The 20619-nt window shown below is 42.6% G+C and overlaps 3 protein-coding genes across 3 annotated transcripts; 2 read left to right on the top strand and 1 right to left on the bottom strand.

Moving 5' to 3' along the window:
* Positions 1-129: 129 nt before the first annotated feature.
* narfl (nuclear prelamin A recognition factor-like) lies at positions 130-5495 on the top strand. Its single transcript, XM_052049065.1, has 11 exons — positions 130-352; positions 1360-1455; positions 1531-1674; positions 1776-1905; positions 2034-2168; positions 2323-2441; positions 3610-3739; positions 3801-3873; positions 3939-4076; positions 4146-4303; positions 5089-5495. The coding sequence occupies exons 1-11, from the start codon at positions 287-289 to the stop codon at positions 5328-5330; spliced, it is 1431 nt and encodes a 476-aa protein (XP_051905025.1). The 5' UTR covers positions 130-286; the 3' UTR covers positions 5331-5495.
* Positions 5496-6653: 1158 nt separating this feature from the next.
* hagh (hydroxyacylglutathione hydrolase) lies at positions 6654-10733 on the bottom strand. Its single transcript, XM_052049071.1, has 9 exons — positions 10426-10733; positions 9807-9991; positions 9050-9114; positions 8447-8564; positions 8264-8372; positions 8013-8116; positions 7678-7779; positions 7523-7602; positions 6654-7445 (listed from the first exon to the last, which is right to left on the bottom strand). The coding sequence occupies exons 1-9, from the start codon at positions 10490-10492 to the stop codon at positions 7346-7348; spliced, it is 930 nt and encodes a 309-aa protein (XP_051905031.1). The 5' UTR covers positions 10493-10733; the 3' UTR covers positions 6654-7345.
* A 640-nt stretch (positions 10734-11373) lies between these two features.
* On the top strand, positions 11374-12302 carry fahd1 (fumarylacetoacetate hydrolase domain containing 1). Its single transcript, XM_052049074.1, has one exon. It carries the CDS (start codon positions 11469-11471, stop codon positions 12129-12131), a length of 663 nt encoding a protein of 220 aa, XP_051905034.1. The 5' UTR covers positions 11374-11468; the 3' UTR covers positions 12132-12302.
* The last annotated feature ends 8317 nt before the right edge of the window (positions 12303-20619 follow it).

The following is a 20619-nucleotide window of genomic DNA, read 5'->3' as shown; positions in this document are numbered from 1 at the left end:
TTTGATCGTATTTAGAAACTTTTATTTTATTTTTCCTCCAGCGCTTCTCGGCAGTTAACAATGGTTGGGTCTATAAAGGGAAAACACTCGACTTTAAGAAAAAGTATCCAGTAAATCCAACGTAAAATAGCCGTTGCATTGTATCCTTCGTAGGCTATCGTTTTCATTCGTTCAGACAATTATCTGGAATGCAAATGTGACAAAAAACTGCTGATACTGGAATACGAAGTTTACGAAGATTTTTCCGACACCAAGGTAAACAACGAATCGCTTTACGGTAGCTGCTATGGCTTCTGTCTTTAGCGGAGTGTTGCAGCTGACAGATCTCGACGATTTTATCACACCATCTCAGGTACTGTACTCACACATATTCTTGACGTGTCTTCACGCTTAATTGTGTGTGGTGAGACAGTGCGCTTCACTTAAACGAAGACTTAATATCAGAGAGAGGGCTTGTCCGCAATGTCATTGCAGCAATGCCGCATGTAATTTGCGTAAGGTAAATGGTTTAATGTCAGCAAGCTACATATGCATTTAATGGCAATCAGTCGAAATGTGGGGTCTCCGCTCAGTCATCTCGGTTTCGGTGGGTGATGAGTCATTCTCACTGTCGATTTTTGTTTTCACACTTGAGCCATGTCAATTCTACCTAGTAGCACAGAGTATTATGGCACGGTAAACAATGCCAGCAAGCTACATGTGCATTTAATGGCAATCTCAGGAATCTACATATCAATTTAATGGCAATCAGTCGAAATTTGGGGTCTCCTCTCAGTCATTTTGGCTTCGGTGTGTGCTGAGTCATTCTGACTGTCGATTTTTGTTTTCATACTTGAGTCATGTCAAGTCTACCTAGTAGCACAAAGCGTTATGAATATGTGATGTTTCCATGTAAGCATTATTAGTTTGTTTTTTTCCCCATTTATATCAACTCCCCTGACTTCAATGTCTTCCCCTCGTCATAGTATTGTCATTTGAAGCATTTTCTTTCATATCTATTTGTGTAATCTTTCCCTGTTGGTACATGTATTTTCCTCATTAAAAGGACTGACGAGCTGTTCTATCTAATCCAAGTCCAATTCTGAACCTTTTCTGAATGCAACCTAATTTTGTTAGTTTTTCATGTATGGCGAATTCGAAGCTCATTGGTAAATTGCATTCAAATTTGAATTGTTTATTTTTAGTAAAGAGCAGAACGTGAGCCATTGATTAGAATGTCAGGTTTACTATTGTTCTGAGTTTCGGGGTTTGAATCTCTACTTTGGTCCCGGGGTAATCCTCCCAAATCCCATGATTCCAATTTGGAAGGGTTGTTTTTGGTCAAACATGTCAATAACTAACTGCTAGTCGTTTTTGTAGGAATGTGTCAAACCTGTAAAAATCGAGAAGAAACAGGGCAAGTCTGTGGCCAAAATCCAGATAGAAGATGATGGCACTTATGTCCAAATCAACCAAGTGAGTATTGAGGAATCACCCCCCCCCTTTTTTTTTGTCTCGATGACACCCACGGTTTGCCTTGCTTGTTTACAGGCCGGGCAGAAGCAGAAGCTTGAGAAAGCAAAAATCACACTGAACGACTGCTTGGCTTGTAGTGGATGTATAACATCGGCTGAGAGTGTCCTCATCACACAGCAGAGCCATGAGGAACTCTTCAAAGTACTGCGCAACAACAAGGTGGTGACTTCAGTCCATCCAGACAATGTTACCCTCATGAGAGTAACCGTGGAGGAGAATTCCGATGGGCCGTTTATTTGACACACATGCTCCTCCCACAGGCGAGCGCCACAGAGAAGAAAGTGGTGGTGGTCTCAGTGTCACCTCAGTCCAGAGCATCCCTCGCTGCATTCTACGGGCTCAGCAGCAGCGAGGTGGGAAGGAGGCTCACCTCTTTCTTCAAAGGCCTAGGTGAGGTTTATGTCACGGCCAGAAAGGCCTTCTCATCTTCTAAACATTACCAGGAGCGTTTTGGACTTTATTCCATTTGAAACTTTAGGTTGATTCATTGAAAGCTTTGACAAATGCTGCTGTTGCAGGCGTCCATCACGTGTTTGACACAAGCTTCAGTCGGACCTTCAGCCTGCTGGAGAACCAGAGAGAGTTTGTGGAGCGTTTCCAAAGGAAGGAGCAAGACAGCCGAGCATTGCCCATGATGACATCAGCATGTCCAGGTATGCTTGCAAAATAGAACTGCAAGCTCATCAGCTCGTTCACACCTTCTCCTGTCAGCGTTGCGATACAGTGGAATCCTCCCAGAGCGTGTATTGCCTGCTGAAGGATGCTGACTGACTTGCGCTTGGATTGTATTTATTTATTTTTGCTCAGGTTGGATCTGCTATGCAGAGAAGACACACGGAGATTTTATTCTTCCTTACATCAGCACCACTCGCTCCCCTCAGGCGATGATGGGCTCTCTGGTTAAAGGCTATTTTGCAGAACAACAGGTGCAGACGCACACTTTGAAAAAAAAATGTAGTAGTCAGCTGTAATTTGTGTTTTCAGACTTGTATTGTCAATGGAGTGTTGATGAGCAATTTACTGTAATTTAAAATGTAATGTGGTAGTCGTACTAAAGTTTAGCATATACCGCTTATGCTCAGAGCAATGATAATAATAATGATCACACTAATTCATAATAACAACGTGTGGTCATACTACCTCATTACAAAGTGTGATGCAAAGTTGAAAGCAGTGAACGTGCTTCGGACAATTTGAACGAGCACAACATCCAACTTGGATTAAAGACCAGAGTGGCTGAAGACTGGAGTGAAAAGGGAAATGATGATTAAATCATTCAGTAGCAGCCAATTCTAGACCAAGTCTAAAAAGACGTTTAAAAACGTCTTTGGGAGTGAATGAGTTTCAAGTGTTCAAGAAAAAGTGTTCAGTGAAAAACCTGTCAAATGCAAATGCTATCAACAAATAATCAAAGCGTACACCATGCCAATCTAAAGTAGACACCATATTGCGTACTGTTAATCTCTAATGCGAATTATTTTAAGAACCACTTTGCGGCCCAGATACATAACATTTACTACAACTAATTTATGGGCTAGCCATCACGTAACATCCGATCAGCCAGAAAAGGTCGGCGTTCCCGTTTTTTGCACCCTGGACTCCCTGGCACGCCGACTACTGGTTCTGCTATTTTTACAAATTATTGACCAATCTTAAGTGGCAGGGATACAATTTTAATGGCTTGACATTTTTTTTAATTCCTTAAAGCAGTGGTGTCAAACTCATTTTTGACTTGCAACCAACAAATTACTGGATTACGACTCAACTATAATAGGTTATTCAATTGTTCAAGTAAGTGTAAAGAGGGGAACAAAATGATTGCAAAAAAATCTCAGCGTTCTTTATTACACATGACTATTTGATATTTCAGTCGATGTTTTAGCAAGGATCATGCAAATTGACACACATGATTTGCTTTCGCTGGCCACATTCAAATAATGTGGCGGGCCGGATCTGGCCGCCAGGCCTCGAGTTTGACACCAGTGCCTGACAGTGATGGTTTTGGCCGTGTGAGAATTGTGCCTGGCGTCAGCAATATGTAATCTCAATTTATTATGCGGCGCATCTTAATCTTCATGTTATGCATGTCGTCAGGGCCTGAGCCCACAGCAAATCTATCACGTGGCGGTGATGCCCTGCTTCGATAAGAAACTTGAGGCTTCCAGGCCGGACTTCTACCTGAACAAAGCGGAGAGCAGAGAAGTGGACTGCGTCATCACGTCCGGTACGGCCTCAACTTCCATCATCATGCACGTTGTGGAAACAACATCTCTTTTCCTCATTAGGAGAAGTTCAGAAAATGCTGGAAGAGGAAAAAGTGACTCTTAATGAGATACAAGACGGCCCTCTCGATACTCTGTGAGTTTTAGCGCTTTCAGTGTTGTATTTTACTTTTCCCGCTGTTCATGTCATTCTGTTTCCAGTTTCAATAACGTGAAAGACGGCGAGTTCCTGAGCCACGCCGGCAGCGGCTCGGGCGGTTACCTCCATCACGTCTTCACCTATGCGGCCAAGCAGATTTTTGGAGAGGAGACCAAGGAACTCACCTACAAGATCCTCAGGTGATTTTGATTTGCGCTTATAAATAGCGATGGCGACTCATCACCGCGGCTTCCGTGCCTGTGCCACAGGAATAAGGACTTCCAGGAGGTGACGCTGGAGAAGGATGGCGCAGTGGTGCTGAGTTTCGCATCAACGTACGGCTTCCGTAACATCCAGAACCTGGTGCAGAAACTCAAGAGGGGGAAGTCGCCATACCACTTTGTGGAGGTTATGGCCTGTCCCTCAGGTTGGTGAAAATCTTCCACATTTTTCCATTTACTTAAAGAAAACGATACTATACAGCAGGGGTGTCAAACTCATTTTTGTCGTGGGCCACTTTGAAGTTAAGTCTTCCATTGGAGGGCCGTTACCACAGTGAACCCAAATAAATGTTGAATCATTAAATCATATTATTACTTGTACACACACACACACAAAAGATTGCTCACTATTTTTTAAATCAGCCAAGTACTTGTACAGTTATTGTTCAAGTGAGTGTAAACTGGGTCACAAAGTCAGTGCAAAAATGTCATCGTTATTTATTGCATCTGACAATTTGAGATTTCGGTACAGATTAAAGCAAAAGGGTCATGGAAGTTGATTTGCTTTTGCGGGCCACATAAAATGAGGTGGCGGGCCAAATCTGTCCCCCGTGCCTTGACTTTGACACCTGTTATATATATAAATATAACATGCAACGATTAATCGATTATCAAATAAATCAGTATTTTTGATCGTTGATGAATCCTATAGATACGGTTCTTGAATCTAAATTGTCCAAATGCATAGAATTTCAGTTTCTCAATAACAAATATCCAATTTCTGTAGCCCTCCATAGAAGTGGACTGATTGTATTTGTGTTCCAAATAAAACATTTAAAAAACAATTATCAACATTTTTGTCTATTTTCTGACACGTTACGGTCCAAACCATTAACAGAATCATAATTTATATTTGTGGATTTTCTGCACTGTCAAATGGAAATCATGCCCCACATGAAGTTTTATGTTATGGTGTTGTATAATTCCCTAGGTTGTCTTAACGGCGGCGGGCAATTGAAACCCTCCCCTGGGGAGAACCCAAAAGAGTTCCTCCAGAGGGTGGAGGCACTCTACAAAGCAGAAGTGGCACAAACGCCGGAAGACGACGCCCGCGTGGCCGAGCTGTACCAGTCGTGGCTGCACAGCGTGGGCGAAGAGCACGCCAGAGAGCTGCTGCACACCAACTACCACGCCGTGGAAAAGATGACCAACGGACTCACGATGAAATGGTGACGCTGCGTCACCGTCCAAATACATGTGACTCGAGCATTTGCGTCCTTTTTAGTGGCAAAATATGTGAAATGTGTATCAATAGTTTGCAACCAGATTCAGTAGCATTTTAATTACCGGTAAATAATCCTACAAATATATTTTGACCAAATAAAAATATTATTCAGAGCTGTTTATTGTGTCGGGAGGTGGGTGGGGGGTTTGATTCGGCATTTTCGAATGTTAATGATTATCAGAAATTTGTATCCAAGATGAGGAACCAATGAAAAGTGTATCGGACTAACATTGCCAAGGACAGTATGCCTGTTAAGACATTAACAGACATTGTGCCTGTTAAGACATCGGAAAGGCAATGATTAATCTGCCAAGCAAGAGGTTGCCTGCATCACATTTGTAACTGTAGCTGAAAAGAAAACTTGTCTTTGCCAAGTAGGGGTTTCTGCTGCAATATGTTCAGCAGCAGAGGATGCCATTCTAACTACGACCACTACTGCCTTCAATGAAAGACATCGACCAGCCCAGTGACACAGTGTGACGCTTCTTGATACCATGTTGAAAATTTTGAACATGTAAAGCCAGGGAAATTGAATTGTGTCATTGTTGGTTGGTTTTACTGCAAGCAAAGGGGTGGACGTCTCATTTTAAGGCCATATTGGCAGGTGCTTGTGGTCTTCACAGGGCCAAGTACTCAGGCAGTGATTTTGTGGTGAGAACAGCCACAAATGTCAACTCTCTCTGAGAAAGAGATGAGGGTCGGATATCTTCCTAGAAGGTTACCTCCATGCTAGAAATTATCACCCTTCAACACTAATGAATGCTAAAACGTTACTTATCTCGCAACTGCTGAAGCCTATTTACTGCACTGCTCAATCACCAAGCTAGTGTACATATTGCTGTCCACCAGGATGAAGATCACTTTCACCCTCATGGGCTCCCGACGGACGTTGTTGTATTGGTAAAACCACACGCGACACAAAGTTTCATTTTCGCCCCCGTAGACAGAAAACATCGACATATCAACGTATTCAAGTTAGGCGACATTAACGAATGGCAAGGCAAGATGGCCGCGGGTGACGCAGTACTTTCATACGGTCAGGCGAACAAATCCAAGATAATGTACTGAAAGAAGTTTATCACAGGCGTAAAGGTGGCGAACGTCAAGAAATGGGCGACGCCTTAGAGGCAAGGGGCAAGAACATAATCAGGCAGCCACCGTTTGCATTAATAGTGTGAGCTCGTATGCTGACTGGGTAGGCATATACTGTAGTTACCTGTTGTTTTTAATTGACACTTCCGCTTAGTCAGTTATCGCGATGACGACACAACCAGTACCAAGACATTTTAATCGAGACAGAAACATTCATAAACATTCCGCTAAATTAACACGTACATATAAATTAGCTTTGCAGATCAAGATTTGCTGTACATATTCAACTGCATGATGATAAACAAACGGCCTTAAAGTGTACAATTCAAATCACGCCCCCCTGTTACTATTTGCATTCTGGTTTGGTCTTATTGCTTAAGGAAATCATGAAAAATATATGTACTTTGTATTTTTGCATGCAAACTTTTGTACTCAACCACATCTAACGTTTCGTGTTGACACAATGAGTAAAGAACGCATAGTTCAGAGAAAGCGTAACCAGATGAACAACTTCCCATTATTAGCGACTGGTTTTTAAGCAGAAAAATCCCATCTTGGAAATAAAGCCGAGCTTCAAACAGCGTAATGTGTTTTTTTTTACCTTTTACAAAACACAACTACTCTAAAACTCTAAAACTATTTGTTCTTATTTAATTAGTTGTTCAATACCTCATATTAGTGATAACAATCCCAGGCAGATGCCAAACACAACTTTACTGCTCATTTCAGAGCTAAATTGGACCTCAAATTAATTAACGTAGAGTATGAGCACTGAGGAAGAATGAGTTGATCCTGTTTCATCCAGACAGTTCGTGGAGTACGGATAATCATATTACAGTGCCACCAGCGGTTTTAAGTCCACCGTGCATCATCACTCCTTGGGCACTCGGAAGGTGTCCTTCTCTTTACGAAGAAACCTCATGGCTTCGATTGGATCGGTCTGCTTCACGTGATCTTGTACTGACTTCTCTCTGTATTAAGCATACCAAAGTTGCTGAAGTGCAACCACACTTGTGTGTGAAACTACCAAAGACTTGGTGAGACATACTTGACTCTCATAAATGGGTTAAAGGTAAATTCATCCGCCAAAGTGGATGGGATTGTAGGCTCGCCATTGCTGCATTGCTCCTACAGGAATAAGCACAACTTTCATCAGTGATCGTGTGGATGTGATGGATGCGATGACTGCTTGAATGTGAATACCTTTGCCCATGCTAGCTTCTTTTGAATGACTTCATTGTCTGGCTCAACGTGGCGTGCAAATTTCAGGTTGCTGACAGTGTACTCATGACCACAGTAGACTCGCTAGAGGAACAAAAAAATAAATAAATTGTATGCGTTGCTGATTGGTGCATGTCAAAGTAGCGGTTGAAGGTTTATCATTACTGTAACGGCTATACTAATTTCATGCCGTTTCATACAATGGTATGACAGCATTAAGCTTGAAGTATTAAATTATGTGCATTGGCTGAAGATTTTGGTGTTTAACTAAAACAATTCTTAATTACGCTATGAAGACCGTAGTGTTTGACAGGCACCGTTTCAGCAGGCAGGCGTCCCAGAATTTCAATCAAGGCTTTGTACATCTGCTCGGCGGTGCCCTCAAAGAATTTCCCGCAGCCGGCAACAAATAATGTGTCCCCTACATGCAAAAACAAAACAAAAAAACAGTAATATCGCACTTGGAAAACTGCTGCTGACTTTTTCAAGGAATTTCATCAAACCGATTGCTCATGTAAGAGAGACAAATGAAGCAGCTCTTACTCAGGCTAACGGTGTGTCGTCGTACCTGTGAAGGCTGCTGGAGGCTCAGAGCTGTCATCTTTGGTGACGTAGTAGCAGATATGACCAGTTGTGTGACACGGCGTGAACAGACATTTGACGTTAAGCGAGCCAACCTGAGAAAAAGGAGAATGTCACGGATGCCAATACTGTATTGTCAGTCATTCTGGTTACACCTTGACGCGTTTACTTTTAAATTGTTGCCGTGCGAGACTTTCTTTGTTATGGCATCGACGCGATCATCTCCTCCGTATACTTTCAGGCCGGGCATGAGCTTTACCATCTTCTCATTCCCACCTGCGTGATCCCTGAAAACAGTAGTGCTCAAAATGTCTTGACTGTTTTTCAAGCACATGAGGGTTTGAGATGTTTTCAACATTTTTTTTTTTTAAGTTTGACCCATAAAAGCTAGTGTAATAAAGATTTTACCGTGCATCGTCATTTATCGCTTTGACATTTCAGAAAAAAATAACACCTGCTGCCAAACCTAACTTCTAAGTCATAAATATTAATAAATCTATGACTACATTACACACCTCTAGGAAAAAATAAATAAATAAAGGGCTGAATCGGAATCAGCGCAAAAAATCCATCTAAATGTTCAATTGCATCTCTAATGAAAAAATTGTGCAAATTTATTGACCGGTGTAAGTGTTCATCAATTTAAGGCAAAGGTTTTGTGCCTAAAAATCATATTTAATGCTGAATTATTGTAAGCATAATTGTATTGTTTATAATACTTTCAATATTAGCAATTAATCTTTCCCGTCAGTGTTTTTCATGTGCAGCTTACCAGTGGTGATGGGTGGTCAGAACTGTTGTGAGCCTGACGCCATGTTTTCTGACTGCCTCCACAACCTGCAATTAAAAACATTAAAATAATTTGAAAAAAAATACTGACTAGCTAAACACCTTTGCGCCTCTCTAATTTACAAAGTAAATAAAATTTACAATCTTAGAGATTTTTGTTAAACATTTTGATTTTACAATTGTGAAGGGATAAAAGTTTGAGTATTTGGGGGCTAAATAAAGCACAACAAGTAATATTTTTGTGATATTTCACAAACTAGACCAATTAGGAAAACAAGGGCTAGTATATCCCAGTACAGTGGTCTGTTAATTTGTTTTTCAGGTGCATAAGACAAAGAATTGCGGGTGTTTAAAACGCAGATTGAATCACTTTCTTCAATTTGTATAAAGTTCTCACATTTTTTTCCCTCATATACGGTACATTATGTCATTCAAAGACAGTTCTGTTTATAGTAGCCCCACTATCTTCATCAGAGAAACCATAACTATGATAGAGAAATGCAAAAGTTTACTTGAAAATAACCAGACACCCCTTACTTATGATATCAATAGTTATTGCATAGTATGGTACTGAAAAAAAAACACTTTTAATAACATGACACACCTTTCGTGGGAGCAGGAATGAACAATAAATTGGGGAAACCAAGGTGGTTTAACATTATTTCCATTACTGTCGGTGAGCAGAGAAGGCCTTGTTGACCCTGACCAAGTTTTGAATGCAACTCCAAAGTAGGACAGACCTTGACAGGTTCCACCGGGTCCACTATTGCTGCTTCTTTGGTGTCCGTGTCGATGAGCAAGTACATGTAATTGTCACTGAGAGCAGGCAAAAGTTCAACCCTCATGTTGGCTTGCTCCACCACTGATGTTTTCCTCACAGTGCTGTGCAGGAGAGCCGCTGCTTGGGCCTTGACTTCCACAGGCGCTTCGGGACAACACAAGAGTCAATCACTGATTGACTACAGTTAACCTTTAACGTGTGTTAACGTGACGCGCACGCTGTTTTCTGCTCATGTTTGACACTTCATTTTTTAACAACAATTATTATATCAATAGATAGATAGATAGATAGATAGATAGATAGATAGATAGATAGATAGATAGATAGATAGATAGATAGATAGATAGATAGATAGATAGATAGATAGATAGATAGATAGATAGATGGATAGATGGATAGATGTTATGTAAGAGACAGTATCATGGTTGCTGTGAGGAGAGCAGCTGAGTTCATGTAAGGGCCCGTGTTCTTCATGTGTCATAAAGCGAAATAATGTGTCGCAACGTAACAACAGTGGAAGACGATAAATCCCACAAAACTGTCGGCCACGAGAAGTTATATATAAAGTATAATCCTACCGAGTTTTAAGGCTGTGGAAACTCCTAGTAGAGTGCAGGCACTCCCTACGAGTGACTTGAGTAACATTACAAATGCGAAAATCAACGAGTGGGAACCCCTATTTGGTTGTCGTTTAGTTCCGCCTTCGTCACCACTAATCTCGCAGGCTCTACCAATCAAATACGGGGAGTGGATAGGGGGACTGGTTAAACGCTTTGGATTTCATTTCCAAAATGATCCATTCCATTATTCCCTTCCTTTATTATTGTATCAAATGATTATTCGAATATAAAATTTAGTTATTCATTTGTGTTTTTTCAAGTTGGTTTACAAAAAGTTCATTAGGGCTCGTCGTAGCTGAGGTTACACAGAACATAGTCAGTCAAAATTGACATCAATTGATGTAAATCATTTCCACCATTTTCTAATCCGTTTGTCCTCACAAGGGTCGCAGCCATGCAGGACCCAATCCCAGCCGTCCTCGGGCAGTAGACGGGGTACACCCTGAACTGAGTGCCAGCCAAGTTCAGAGGACACATAGACCAAGCACCATTCGCACTGACAAACACACCTAAGGACAAAGGAGCGTGTTCCCACCAATCTGCCACGCATGTACAGTATTTGGGGTACCCGGAGAAAACCCACGCAAGCAGAGGGGGGAACATGCAAACTCCACACAAGAAGAGCGGAATCGAACCCTACACCTCAGCACTGTGGGGCGGACGTGCTAACCGATCAGACCGTGCAACCCCTTCAAGGTCTCTGACAATGTAAAACATCATCGTAGTTTTAAGGTGGTCGTCGCTCGAAATTAAAATACATGTGAGTGGGTACATTAGTGAAGTGTTAAATGCGTTTGTTTTATTTGATCTGAGCAATTAAGTATTAAATAAAACATCTTAATACAACTGTGAACCTTGGTTCGAACTTTAAAAATAGTTCGACAGTTGTCCCTTACGACTCGCCGTACCTCTCCGTTAAAATATATAGCGTAGCGGTCAAAGTTTACTTCGACTCGTGCACACTGATCGGAAGCTGCGGCAATCTGCGAATTTGATCAGAAATGTCGACAAGAAATATCTCCCGATTTTGGGAATGGGGGAGGAAGATAATTTGCGTGGGCAGAAACTACGCGGAGCACGCCAAAGAGCTGAAAAACGCAGTCCCCACGGAGCCGGTACTGTTCTTGAAGCCGCCTTCCGCCTACGTTCGGGAGGGCTCGCCCATCGTTTTGCCCTTCTACTCCAGCAACCTGCACCACGAGGTGGAGCTCGGCGTCGTGATCGGCAAGGGGGGCGCGGCCATCCCACAGTCCGCCGCTTTGGAACACGTCGCCGGCTACGCGCTGTGCTTGGACATGACGGCCCGGGACGTGCAGGATGAGTGCAAGTCCAAAGGTCTTCCCTGGACGCTGGCCAAGGCCTTCGACACCTCCTGCCCTGTGAGTGAGTTCATCCCCAAGGAGCGCGTCCCCGAGCCGGGCAACGTCAAGTTGTGGCTGAAGGTCAACTCGCAACTGAGACAGAGCGGCTGCACCTCCGACATGATCTTCTCAATCCCGTACCTCGTCAGCTACATCAGCGACTTCATCACCTTGGAGGAGGGCGACCTGATCCTCACCGGGACCCCCAAGGGGGTGTCGGCCGTGCAGGAGCACGACGAGGTGCAGGCGGGCATCGATGGACTCGTCACGATGACCTTCACAGTTGAGAGGAAAAATCACTAATGATGGACTGAATAAAAACACAGCAGGGAGGAAATAAAATGATGAATGAAGGGCAAATTTCATGACTCGGGCCAATGCCAATTTTGTCCAGCAGATAGCAGTGATAGACCCCTTTTATAAGACTGTCGACAATAAATTGTGTAAATTGGGTTTGGAAACTTAATCAGACAAGGCAAGGAAAACAATTTGCTTGCTTTTTTTTGGTGCTAACTTTATTACCACGAAATGTGAGGAACGGATATTTGAAAGTTTTTCCGACCCCCCCTCCCACCCCTCCCAGCCCGCCCTGACAGCACTTGGTAGCTCCTTCAGCCAGAGACTGTTACACCCGCGCTGCAAGAAGGAGAGATACCGACGCTCGTTCCTACCGACTGCTGTCAGGCTGATGAATAAAAAATAACAATCATAATAAGTGAACTAATCTCTTTTCGTCAATGGACGCTACAGCTTCGTGTTTGCTTTCAAAACTTTGCTTGTAGCAGACGTGTGCACATTTTCAGCATGATGTCTCTGATCCACTGGTGAAAGGACACTTTGATCCTCTCCTCTTTCATCTATAACTGCTTCAGACAACAAAGTGTATGCAGAAAAGTGGTGAAGATTGCACGACTGTCTCTGTCCTATGTGTTGTCTTGTGTTATTTTTGTTATTTTGACTTCAAAATGGCGCCGCGAGAGTGGCTGCCTTTCCAGCAGCTCCTATTTTTTGGTTGTTCTACTTCTTCCTTTCATAACTTTGCTGCTGTGAATCTGGAATTTCTCCATTGCGAGACTAATAAAGGTTTTCTTAATAATAATAATAATAATAATTAAATGATGTGAAGGAACATTGTAAATAGTACTGCGATTTATCCATTTGTGTTCATATTGTATTTGATTGAAAGATGTTTGTTGTTTTTTTTTCTCTTTCTCCTTTCTTCTTTCTACATACATTCTTGCTGCTGGAGGCTGTACATTTCCCCATTGTGGGACGAATAAAGGATATCTTATTTAAAATACTGTTTTAGGCAAGAAAAAAAATAGTGTCTTTCATTCATCAACAAATATTTTAACAAGGCCGATGAATATCGATAGGAAGCACTTTAATTTTCTGCACGTTTATAATTTTAAATCACTTGTAGAACATTCCAGGAAAATCACAATGTGCCATCACTGGTGGTTTCAATGAACCTACCGCTTATGTTTTTTAGAATGTTGGAGGAAGCTGCAGTCCAATAAAACGTTGAAACGACATCACAAGATCAAGTTACAATCATGAAAACCACAAATATTATTTATTTAAATTCATTTTCAGGACACATGGCATCAAGTTTGACCAGACCTCAGTTGTTGGAGAGGTTTGTTCTGCACTTGAGGAGCATGTAGAAACCCAATGCTGCTTCACTTTGTTTGCTTATGTAAGCATAAATAAACCTGTACCTGACAGCCTGAGAGGTTTGGAAGTCTCATAGGGAACTAAAGGAAGACGTTTTGTATCCGTCTCCAACTATTGATTCTTATGTTAGCACATCTTTGGTGGTTGACTTACCGGTAATGTGTTAGCATGAAGCTAGCAGTGCATTTGTAAGACAATTTAGTTTGAGATGCACAACTTGTAATTCTCTTTGTTTTACAGTAAACTTTATCCGGGAATTTTGTTTTTGAAGAATTGTTCACTCGCTGTCAAACTGTTGCTTGTTGTGATGCGAAACTACTGTTTGTTGCCACCATGACGTGCGTCACCTCAATACCTCTGAGAATGGCGCCAAAATGACCTCAAAATGGAGGGCCGATGGAGTTCACTTTGGTTTTTGCGTAGGACTCGGTTTGGCAGCGTCCATCTGTGGTTCCTTCTAAAACTCGGACCACATTACACCGCTCATTTGGATCAGTCAGGACACGTTTCCCCCCCGCCAGCATTTGGATGGAGTCATGCTCCAGCACCCGCTTTCTGCTTCAGGACAAGATAGATACACTGTGAGATTCATTTTCCATTCCAACCGTGTTGTCTGCTTGGGGGGGAAAAAATAAATGATTGTGTTGCTTGGTAATGCTTGCAGATTTGGACTCTTCAGATGTCCCCATTGATGCACATCTGCTCCGGGTTGGGTTACAGTGCGTTCCCACAGGCCTCTATGCTTTCAGGATCAATCAGAAGCGGCGCGGCTGTAATGTGAGTGCATGCGCTCTGCCGTCACTCACCTGGAGGGCGTGTCACGCTGCGCACAAGTCACCAGTGTGCGGAGGCTGGCAGGCAGGGCACTTCTGAAGAAAATGTACACATCAGCTTCGGCAGAAAATTTCAAGATGAATCTAAAAATGAACTATAGCCTTCACATGAGACCTTGATTTGACCTCCAGTCTTTCAAATGTGCAACTGTTGAATATTTCAGTACCCGGTACTTGTTGCGCAACTTACTATGCTCTAAAAAGCAGCCCAAGCGCAAAATTCACAACAGGTGTTTGAGTCAGGGATCTTTCCAAGGATGTCCGCTTTTAGGCCTCTGTGTGACAATGTCTCTGATGAAAGCTGATGATGATGCCCAAAGACCAGCATCCATTTCCCCGCAAGCATATCCGGTTTGGAGGTGTCCAATCGGATGTTCTCACAGGAAAGTGACCACTCACTTTAGTGCAGAAGAGAGACAAAAAGAATACAGTGTGCTCATGTCGCTGAATTCACTTTTCGGTCGTGCGTGTTACCAAAGGAGTACCCCAAGGCTTCTCCCTGGAGCCCTTTTTATTTTCAATTTGCATCAACAGGCTGTGTGTGAATGTGTCAAATGCATTTCAACGCTATTATGCAGAGGACACCATGATTTATTGCCGTTCATCCTTTCTCACTCAGGGTTTTGTGTTTTTACAAGCTGCTTTTAATGTGGCCCGTTCTCATCTGAGGAGTTTGAAATTTGTTTTAAACACAGAAAAAACAAGGCTCAAGTCTTCTCAAACGCAAATGCTCATCTTTTCGTCCTTGCGTCAGAAGTCATCTTGCTGGCCACACAGTCTGCAACTCTTTACAGCCTGGAACTGAAGCTCTCAGAACCAGTTATTCCCGATGGAGCCTTTTGATCCACTCTGAGTGACAAACAGCACGAGACCACTGAATAGTGCCTGTGTGTTTATGATTTGTTACTTATGCTAAAAAGTTTCAGCGCTTTCTTACTGGAAACCACGCACTCGCAAAAATATGTTTTCAAACATATCACTTATGTTGACTTTTTAATGTTTTTCATGACGTGTGCTGCTGGCCTCTTGGCCAGGTCACCCTTGGGATTGACATCTTGATCTCTATGGGTATTATCTGGTTCAATGAAGATTATATAAGACTGGAAGAGTCACAAAAAAGTTCAGCCAAGGTCAAATTGAGTTCGGCTGTTAAGGTTATGCATTGGAAACACGTTGTTCGGTAAAAATGTTTTTAACCTAAATTATTCATGAAAAAAATGGGGATGAACAGCCAGTAAATGTTTTTCAAGGAAAAAAATTAATAAAATCCGTAAATAACTGAATAAGTAAAAGCTGAGCCGAAAAAAATGTAAGGGGTCAACTTTTTATATGTAGGGGATGATCATTTATGAGAATTTGATTCATCACATTCATGGTGGGTGTGAACAAACACATGAAACAAAACTGCAGCAACAATATGACTTCAAAAGCTTAGCCCAGCTCGCTGTGCTGCAGCGTTCGGCGCATGCAGAAAGTTGAGATGTGGCATCGGACTCGAGGTCGAGCCTTGCAGCCCGCCATGATGTCACTGCGCGGTGACTTCACGCCAGGTGGAAAGTGAGGCCACAAAAGGCAGTGGGGGAATGTGAGCTAAACAAAGACTTTCTGCCACAACACCAGCTCCAGCAGTGGAAAAGTGATTTAAGTCTCCCTTGTGTGTATCTATAAACCGATTTTTAATAGCATTTCTACATTGCTCTTACTGACTTAACCAAGGAAATTAAAATTAATTTATTATATTATATAACAATTAATTAAATTAGTAGAGAAGAAAGTAGAAGTGTTTATGGCAATATACTTTTCAGCCATATGACCCAGCCCTACTACAGTTTGTTGCTATAAATCAAGGGCTTCAAACTGATTTTAATCGCGGGCCAATTTGTAGTTGCGTCTTCCCTCGGAGGGCCGTTATGACAGTGAAACCACAAAATTATTACTGTACACAACAAATGAATAGACTCCTCCTTTTTAAATCAGTCAACTCAGTGATAATAGTTTGTTCAATTATTGTTCAAGTGAGTGTAAACAGGGTAACAAAATTCTTATTAAAATACTTTATAAAATACATGATTTATTACACATGCCAATTTGACATTTCGCTACAAATTTTAGCAAGTTGACACACATGATTTGCCTTCGCGGGCCGCATAAAATTATCTGGCGGGCCGGATCTGGCCCCCAGGCCTTGAGTTTGTCACCTGTGCTATATATGATTAAATATGGGGAGGAATGACCGGTTCATACAATTAATTCATGCTGGTCTTTTCCCATCACAACGGCTGCATTTTATTTATTCATTCATTCATTCATTCATTCATCTTCCTAACCGCTTGATCCTCACTAGGGTCGCGGGGGGTGCTGGAGCCTATCCCAGCTGTCTCCGGGCAGTAGGCGGGGGACACCCTGAATCGGTTGCCAGCCAATCGCAGGGCACACAGACACGAACAACCATTCGCACTCACACCTCGGGACAATTTAGAGTGTTCAATCAGCCTGCCATGCATATTTTTGGAATGTGGGAGAAAACCGGAGCACCCGGAGAAAACCCACGCAGGCCCGGGGAGAACATGCAAACTCCACACAGGGAGGCCGGAGCTGGAATCGAACCCGGTACCTCTGCACTGTGAAGCCGACGTGCTAACCACTGGACTACCGGGCCGCCCATTGCATTTTATTTATTTATTTTTAAATCTGAGAAGAAAGTGATCTTGCACCGCGCTGCCCATGACTGCGTGCGTGCGCGCATTGAGAAAATGAGCATTTTGTGCGTTGCGTGCTGCGCTGAATGTCAGCAGACTTTGCTGCGGTGAAGTTGAAAGCGGGGAGGGGGGGGGGGGGGTGTCGGAGGAAGTGAGTCACTGAGGTTGAATGAAAGCAATCACACACTAGACTTGCTGCACAAAACAAGCTATACGTCGTAAAGTCGAGCAAACGCATGAAACCTCCACACTTTGCACGAGCAAGTGGCTGATTATTGTCATTTATATTAAAACCGTGCCCTGAGTTAAGATCTTTTTTTAATGGGCCAAGCTAAGGCTGTAGAATTATGCAAGGGCTCTCCGGCGGATGAAAATTTAAGCAAGGACGCATGAAAAGCCAGGTGCAGCGCTCTTCCATTGACACTGATCGGCTGCGCATATTGTACTGGAAGAGCCCAGGTGGAGAAGACAAGTCAACCGTGCCGGGACGTGCATCACGGAACAGGTTAAAATTGTCTTGCGATTTCCTAAAAAGCCACATCCCAAAGAGCTTCGACGCGAGGTCTATTTTCAATTTTGTGTGAAAGTGCACACATCTCGCTCAATTTAAGTAAAAACGTATTTTTAAAAATATAAATGTAAACTTTTGTTAAATTGTTAATTATTATCATTTTATATTTGAAAATTATATTATTTTATGTTAGAGTTATCTAAATTATATTCTGTTTAATAATTTCTGAAATACAGTATTCTTATGTTGCTTGTGTAAATTGAGGGGTTCGCAGGTTGCATCTAATTGGTGAAGAAAAGCAGGAAGTGTTTTCGTTACCGGAAAAAGGGGTGTTCGTTCGAGAGTTACGGAGCAAACGTTGGAAAAAAAACTGTTCAAACGTAGTCCATCCCTCCTTTTTGCCCATTCCGAACGTAGAGCCATGCATCCAAAACCTACGAACCCCTCAACTTACATAAACAAGCGTGCAATGAAACGTGTCCAGACAAACAATCTCGTTAAAAATCCCCATTTGTAAAAGGCAAACTCGAGCTTCCATAAGTTTTCAACATGCCGTAATTTGGTTCGAGCATGTAGACTTTTTCCGAACCAAATGGCTTTCTCGTCAATTAAAGATGGGAGTCACTACTTGAGATTCCGCGAGGCCCGAAAACCACAGGAGAAAAAAAATCTTCTGCGTTTCTTCCCTCAATTCAAGGAGACTGCGGTACAGGGTGGAAAATGAGTCCCACAAGCTGCTTCATTTGTGGCTCCTCGCAAGAGAAACCGCCTCTTTTTTTTAACTTTCTAATCGTACTTCATTTTTTTTAGCTGCTTTGAAGAAATAAACTTTTTTTTTCAACTGGGTGTTTCCTCCTCTCCATCTTTCTCAAGGAGGAGTATGACACACACAAAAATTCACTCATCACGCCTGATCTCAAATAGCCACAGAGGCCCAATTTCCACTCATGCAAATAAATCCACATTGGGAGGAATTGGTGGTATGCATTTAAACTGGCGTGAAAAAGCCTTGGAAGCTGCATTCCAGCTAAAAAGTTCAACAAATTATCCATTCCCAATGAAAAGGGAGCTTTGTGAGACCGTACAGTAATTTGTTTTTCCCTTGTCAAAATGACATAACCCCCCCCCCCCCTCCCGGAAAGTGAATTCAGTGTTTTGTTTCTTAAGACGTCCACCTTTGAAGAGAACCGCAAAAAAAAAAAAAACACACGCACACACACACACACAAAGACTGACAACTATGTGGTACTCCAAATTGCAGCCGACTTTAGAGCGCCTCGTCGTCAACCACGCACGCCACCAAGAGAAAAGCAAAAGAAAAGTCGCATTTTATGCCATGCTGTTGCTTTTGGGCACTGACGCCTTAAAGACGTGTCCGAGAACAATGCGTTCGAGCGTCATTTCAGCTGCTGCTCTCATGGGTCACCCCAATTGCCTTTCTCACATCATTACCAGGATTTAGTGACAACCACAAATCATGCTAAAAGTCATGTGGCTTTAATGGGACTCCATTGATCCTAACATAGTCAGCCTTGGCACAGAGCGCGCGGGGGCTCGACCAACCGCTTATGAATTTTGGTGGGGGCCCACTCCAAAACTGATGCCAGACTCATAAAACAGAGGGCGAATGTGACAGAAATGCCGACTGCAATTTGAGAGGGCGTGCAGAGACCCGGGAAGATGGCCAAAACGTGTGGGCGTGTTTGCGTGCGAAGTCGGGGGGGAATAGGCACAGGCCGAGCCATGCATCAGCATGAACTTCTGCAATATTGGAAACTTCTTCATCAAGACCATCAGACATTGGCGAGTGGCTTCCAGGGGGGCTTGAAATGTCTCATAAAAACCCTTCAAATGCTGAAAAAATCATGACTGTTTTCAGCAAAGCCCCCAAGAGGCTTGACGTATTCAACTGTGTTGGTAGCGCCATCATCTGTTTTGTTCTTTTCATTTGCCTTGTTGCTTGGGTACGGGACAATGGTACACCAGTGCTTCCCAATCTTTTTTGCCCCATGGACCGGTTTAATGTCAAACAATATTTTCAGGGATGGATAAATACAACAAAATAATATATGACCCGCGTGAAAACTGTGGAATTTTCTAAACATAATAGATACGAATCATGACACGAGGAACGTCCTATCTGGCCGCAACACCCTCTGGCCGTTATGGTAATGTTTAAACGTGCTTTCAAAATAATATACACAGCAAATACAAAGTGCACCTTCGCTGCATATTATGCTTGGTGCGTGGGAATCTCCAGTTGAGGTAAATCCGTATTTTAAGTAGGACTCCTGATGCTGTCTATTAAATGTAGCCTTTTTTTTGGAAATCGTCGGTTTCCTCTTCTGTCTCCTGACTGGAACTTTTACTTTTTCCAAACAAACTTCCCAAAGATGTTTGTTTTTTTACTCATTTTGCTAACTCCAGGGCTTCATTTTAGCGGTAACCTCTCACGTGACCGAGACGCGCACCGTCACCTGCGTCAAGAGTGACACACTGTAGACGGATGTAAAAGAGAATCCGGTAATCTTTCAAAATAAAGCATCTTTCAGATTCCAAAATAAATAAAATGGAAGGAATGCAAGCAAATTTCAATGATATTTATTGTAGATCTCCTTAATACAATGTCCGGTAACTTTCCAGTAAATCAGATTTACTGGAAAGTTACCGGAAATGAAAGCATTCAAGTAGACTAGAAAGCAAACGGAACTACCTGTTGGGGGGGGGGGTGGAAATTTTGCAGAATCCGTACGATTTGTGCGATACGGCCATATACGTAAGATTCACCACAAAATCCGTATGAACTATGGCTAAACCGTACGAGTTGACAGGTATGGAATAGCAACTCTGTTGCTAATTCAGAGTACAATCTCGATAATGAAAGGCTTCACTTTACATGCGACTTCACCGTATGGAAGTGTCACCCAAGACACAAAGTGCGTGAGTCACGGCGGCCAAGCGATTGTGTGGTTGGACAAGTGGTTTCGATTCCGATGCGGCTTTGAAACGCTCCGGTGTGACTTTTCTGTGAGGCAGAGCCAACTTTGCTGAAATGAACCACAGACGCCGGC

This window comes from Hippocampus zosterae, chromosome 17, assembly GCF_025434085.1.
Source record: "Hippocampus zosterae strain Florida chromosome 17, ASM2543408v3, whole genome shotgun sequence".
NCBI classification, from domain to species: Eukaryota; Metazoa; Chordata; class Actinopteri; order Syngnathiformes; family Syngnathidae; genus Hippocampus; species Hippocampus zosterae.
Note: the sequence above shows the minus strand (reverse complement) of the source record. Positions and strands in the feature narration are given on the sequence as shown.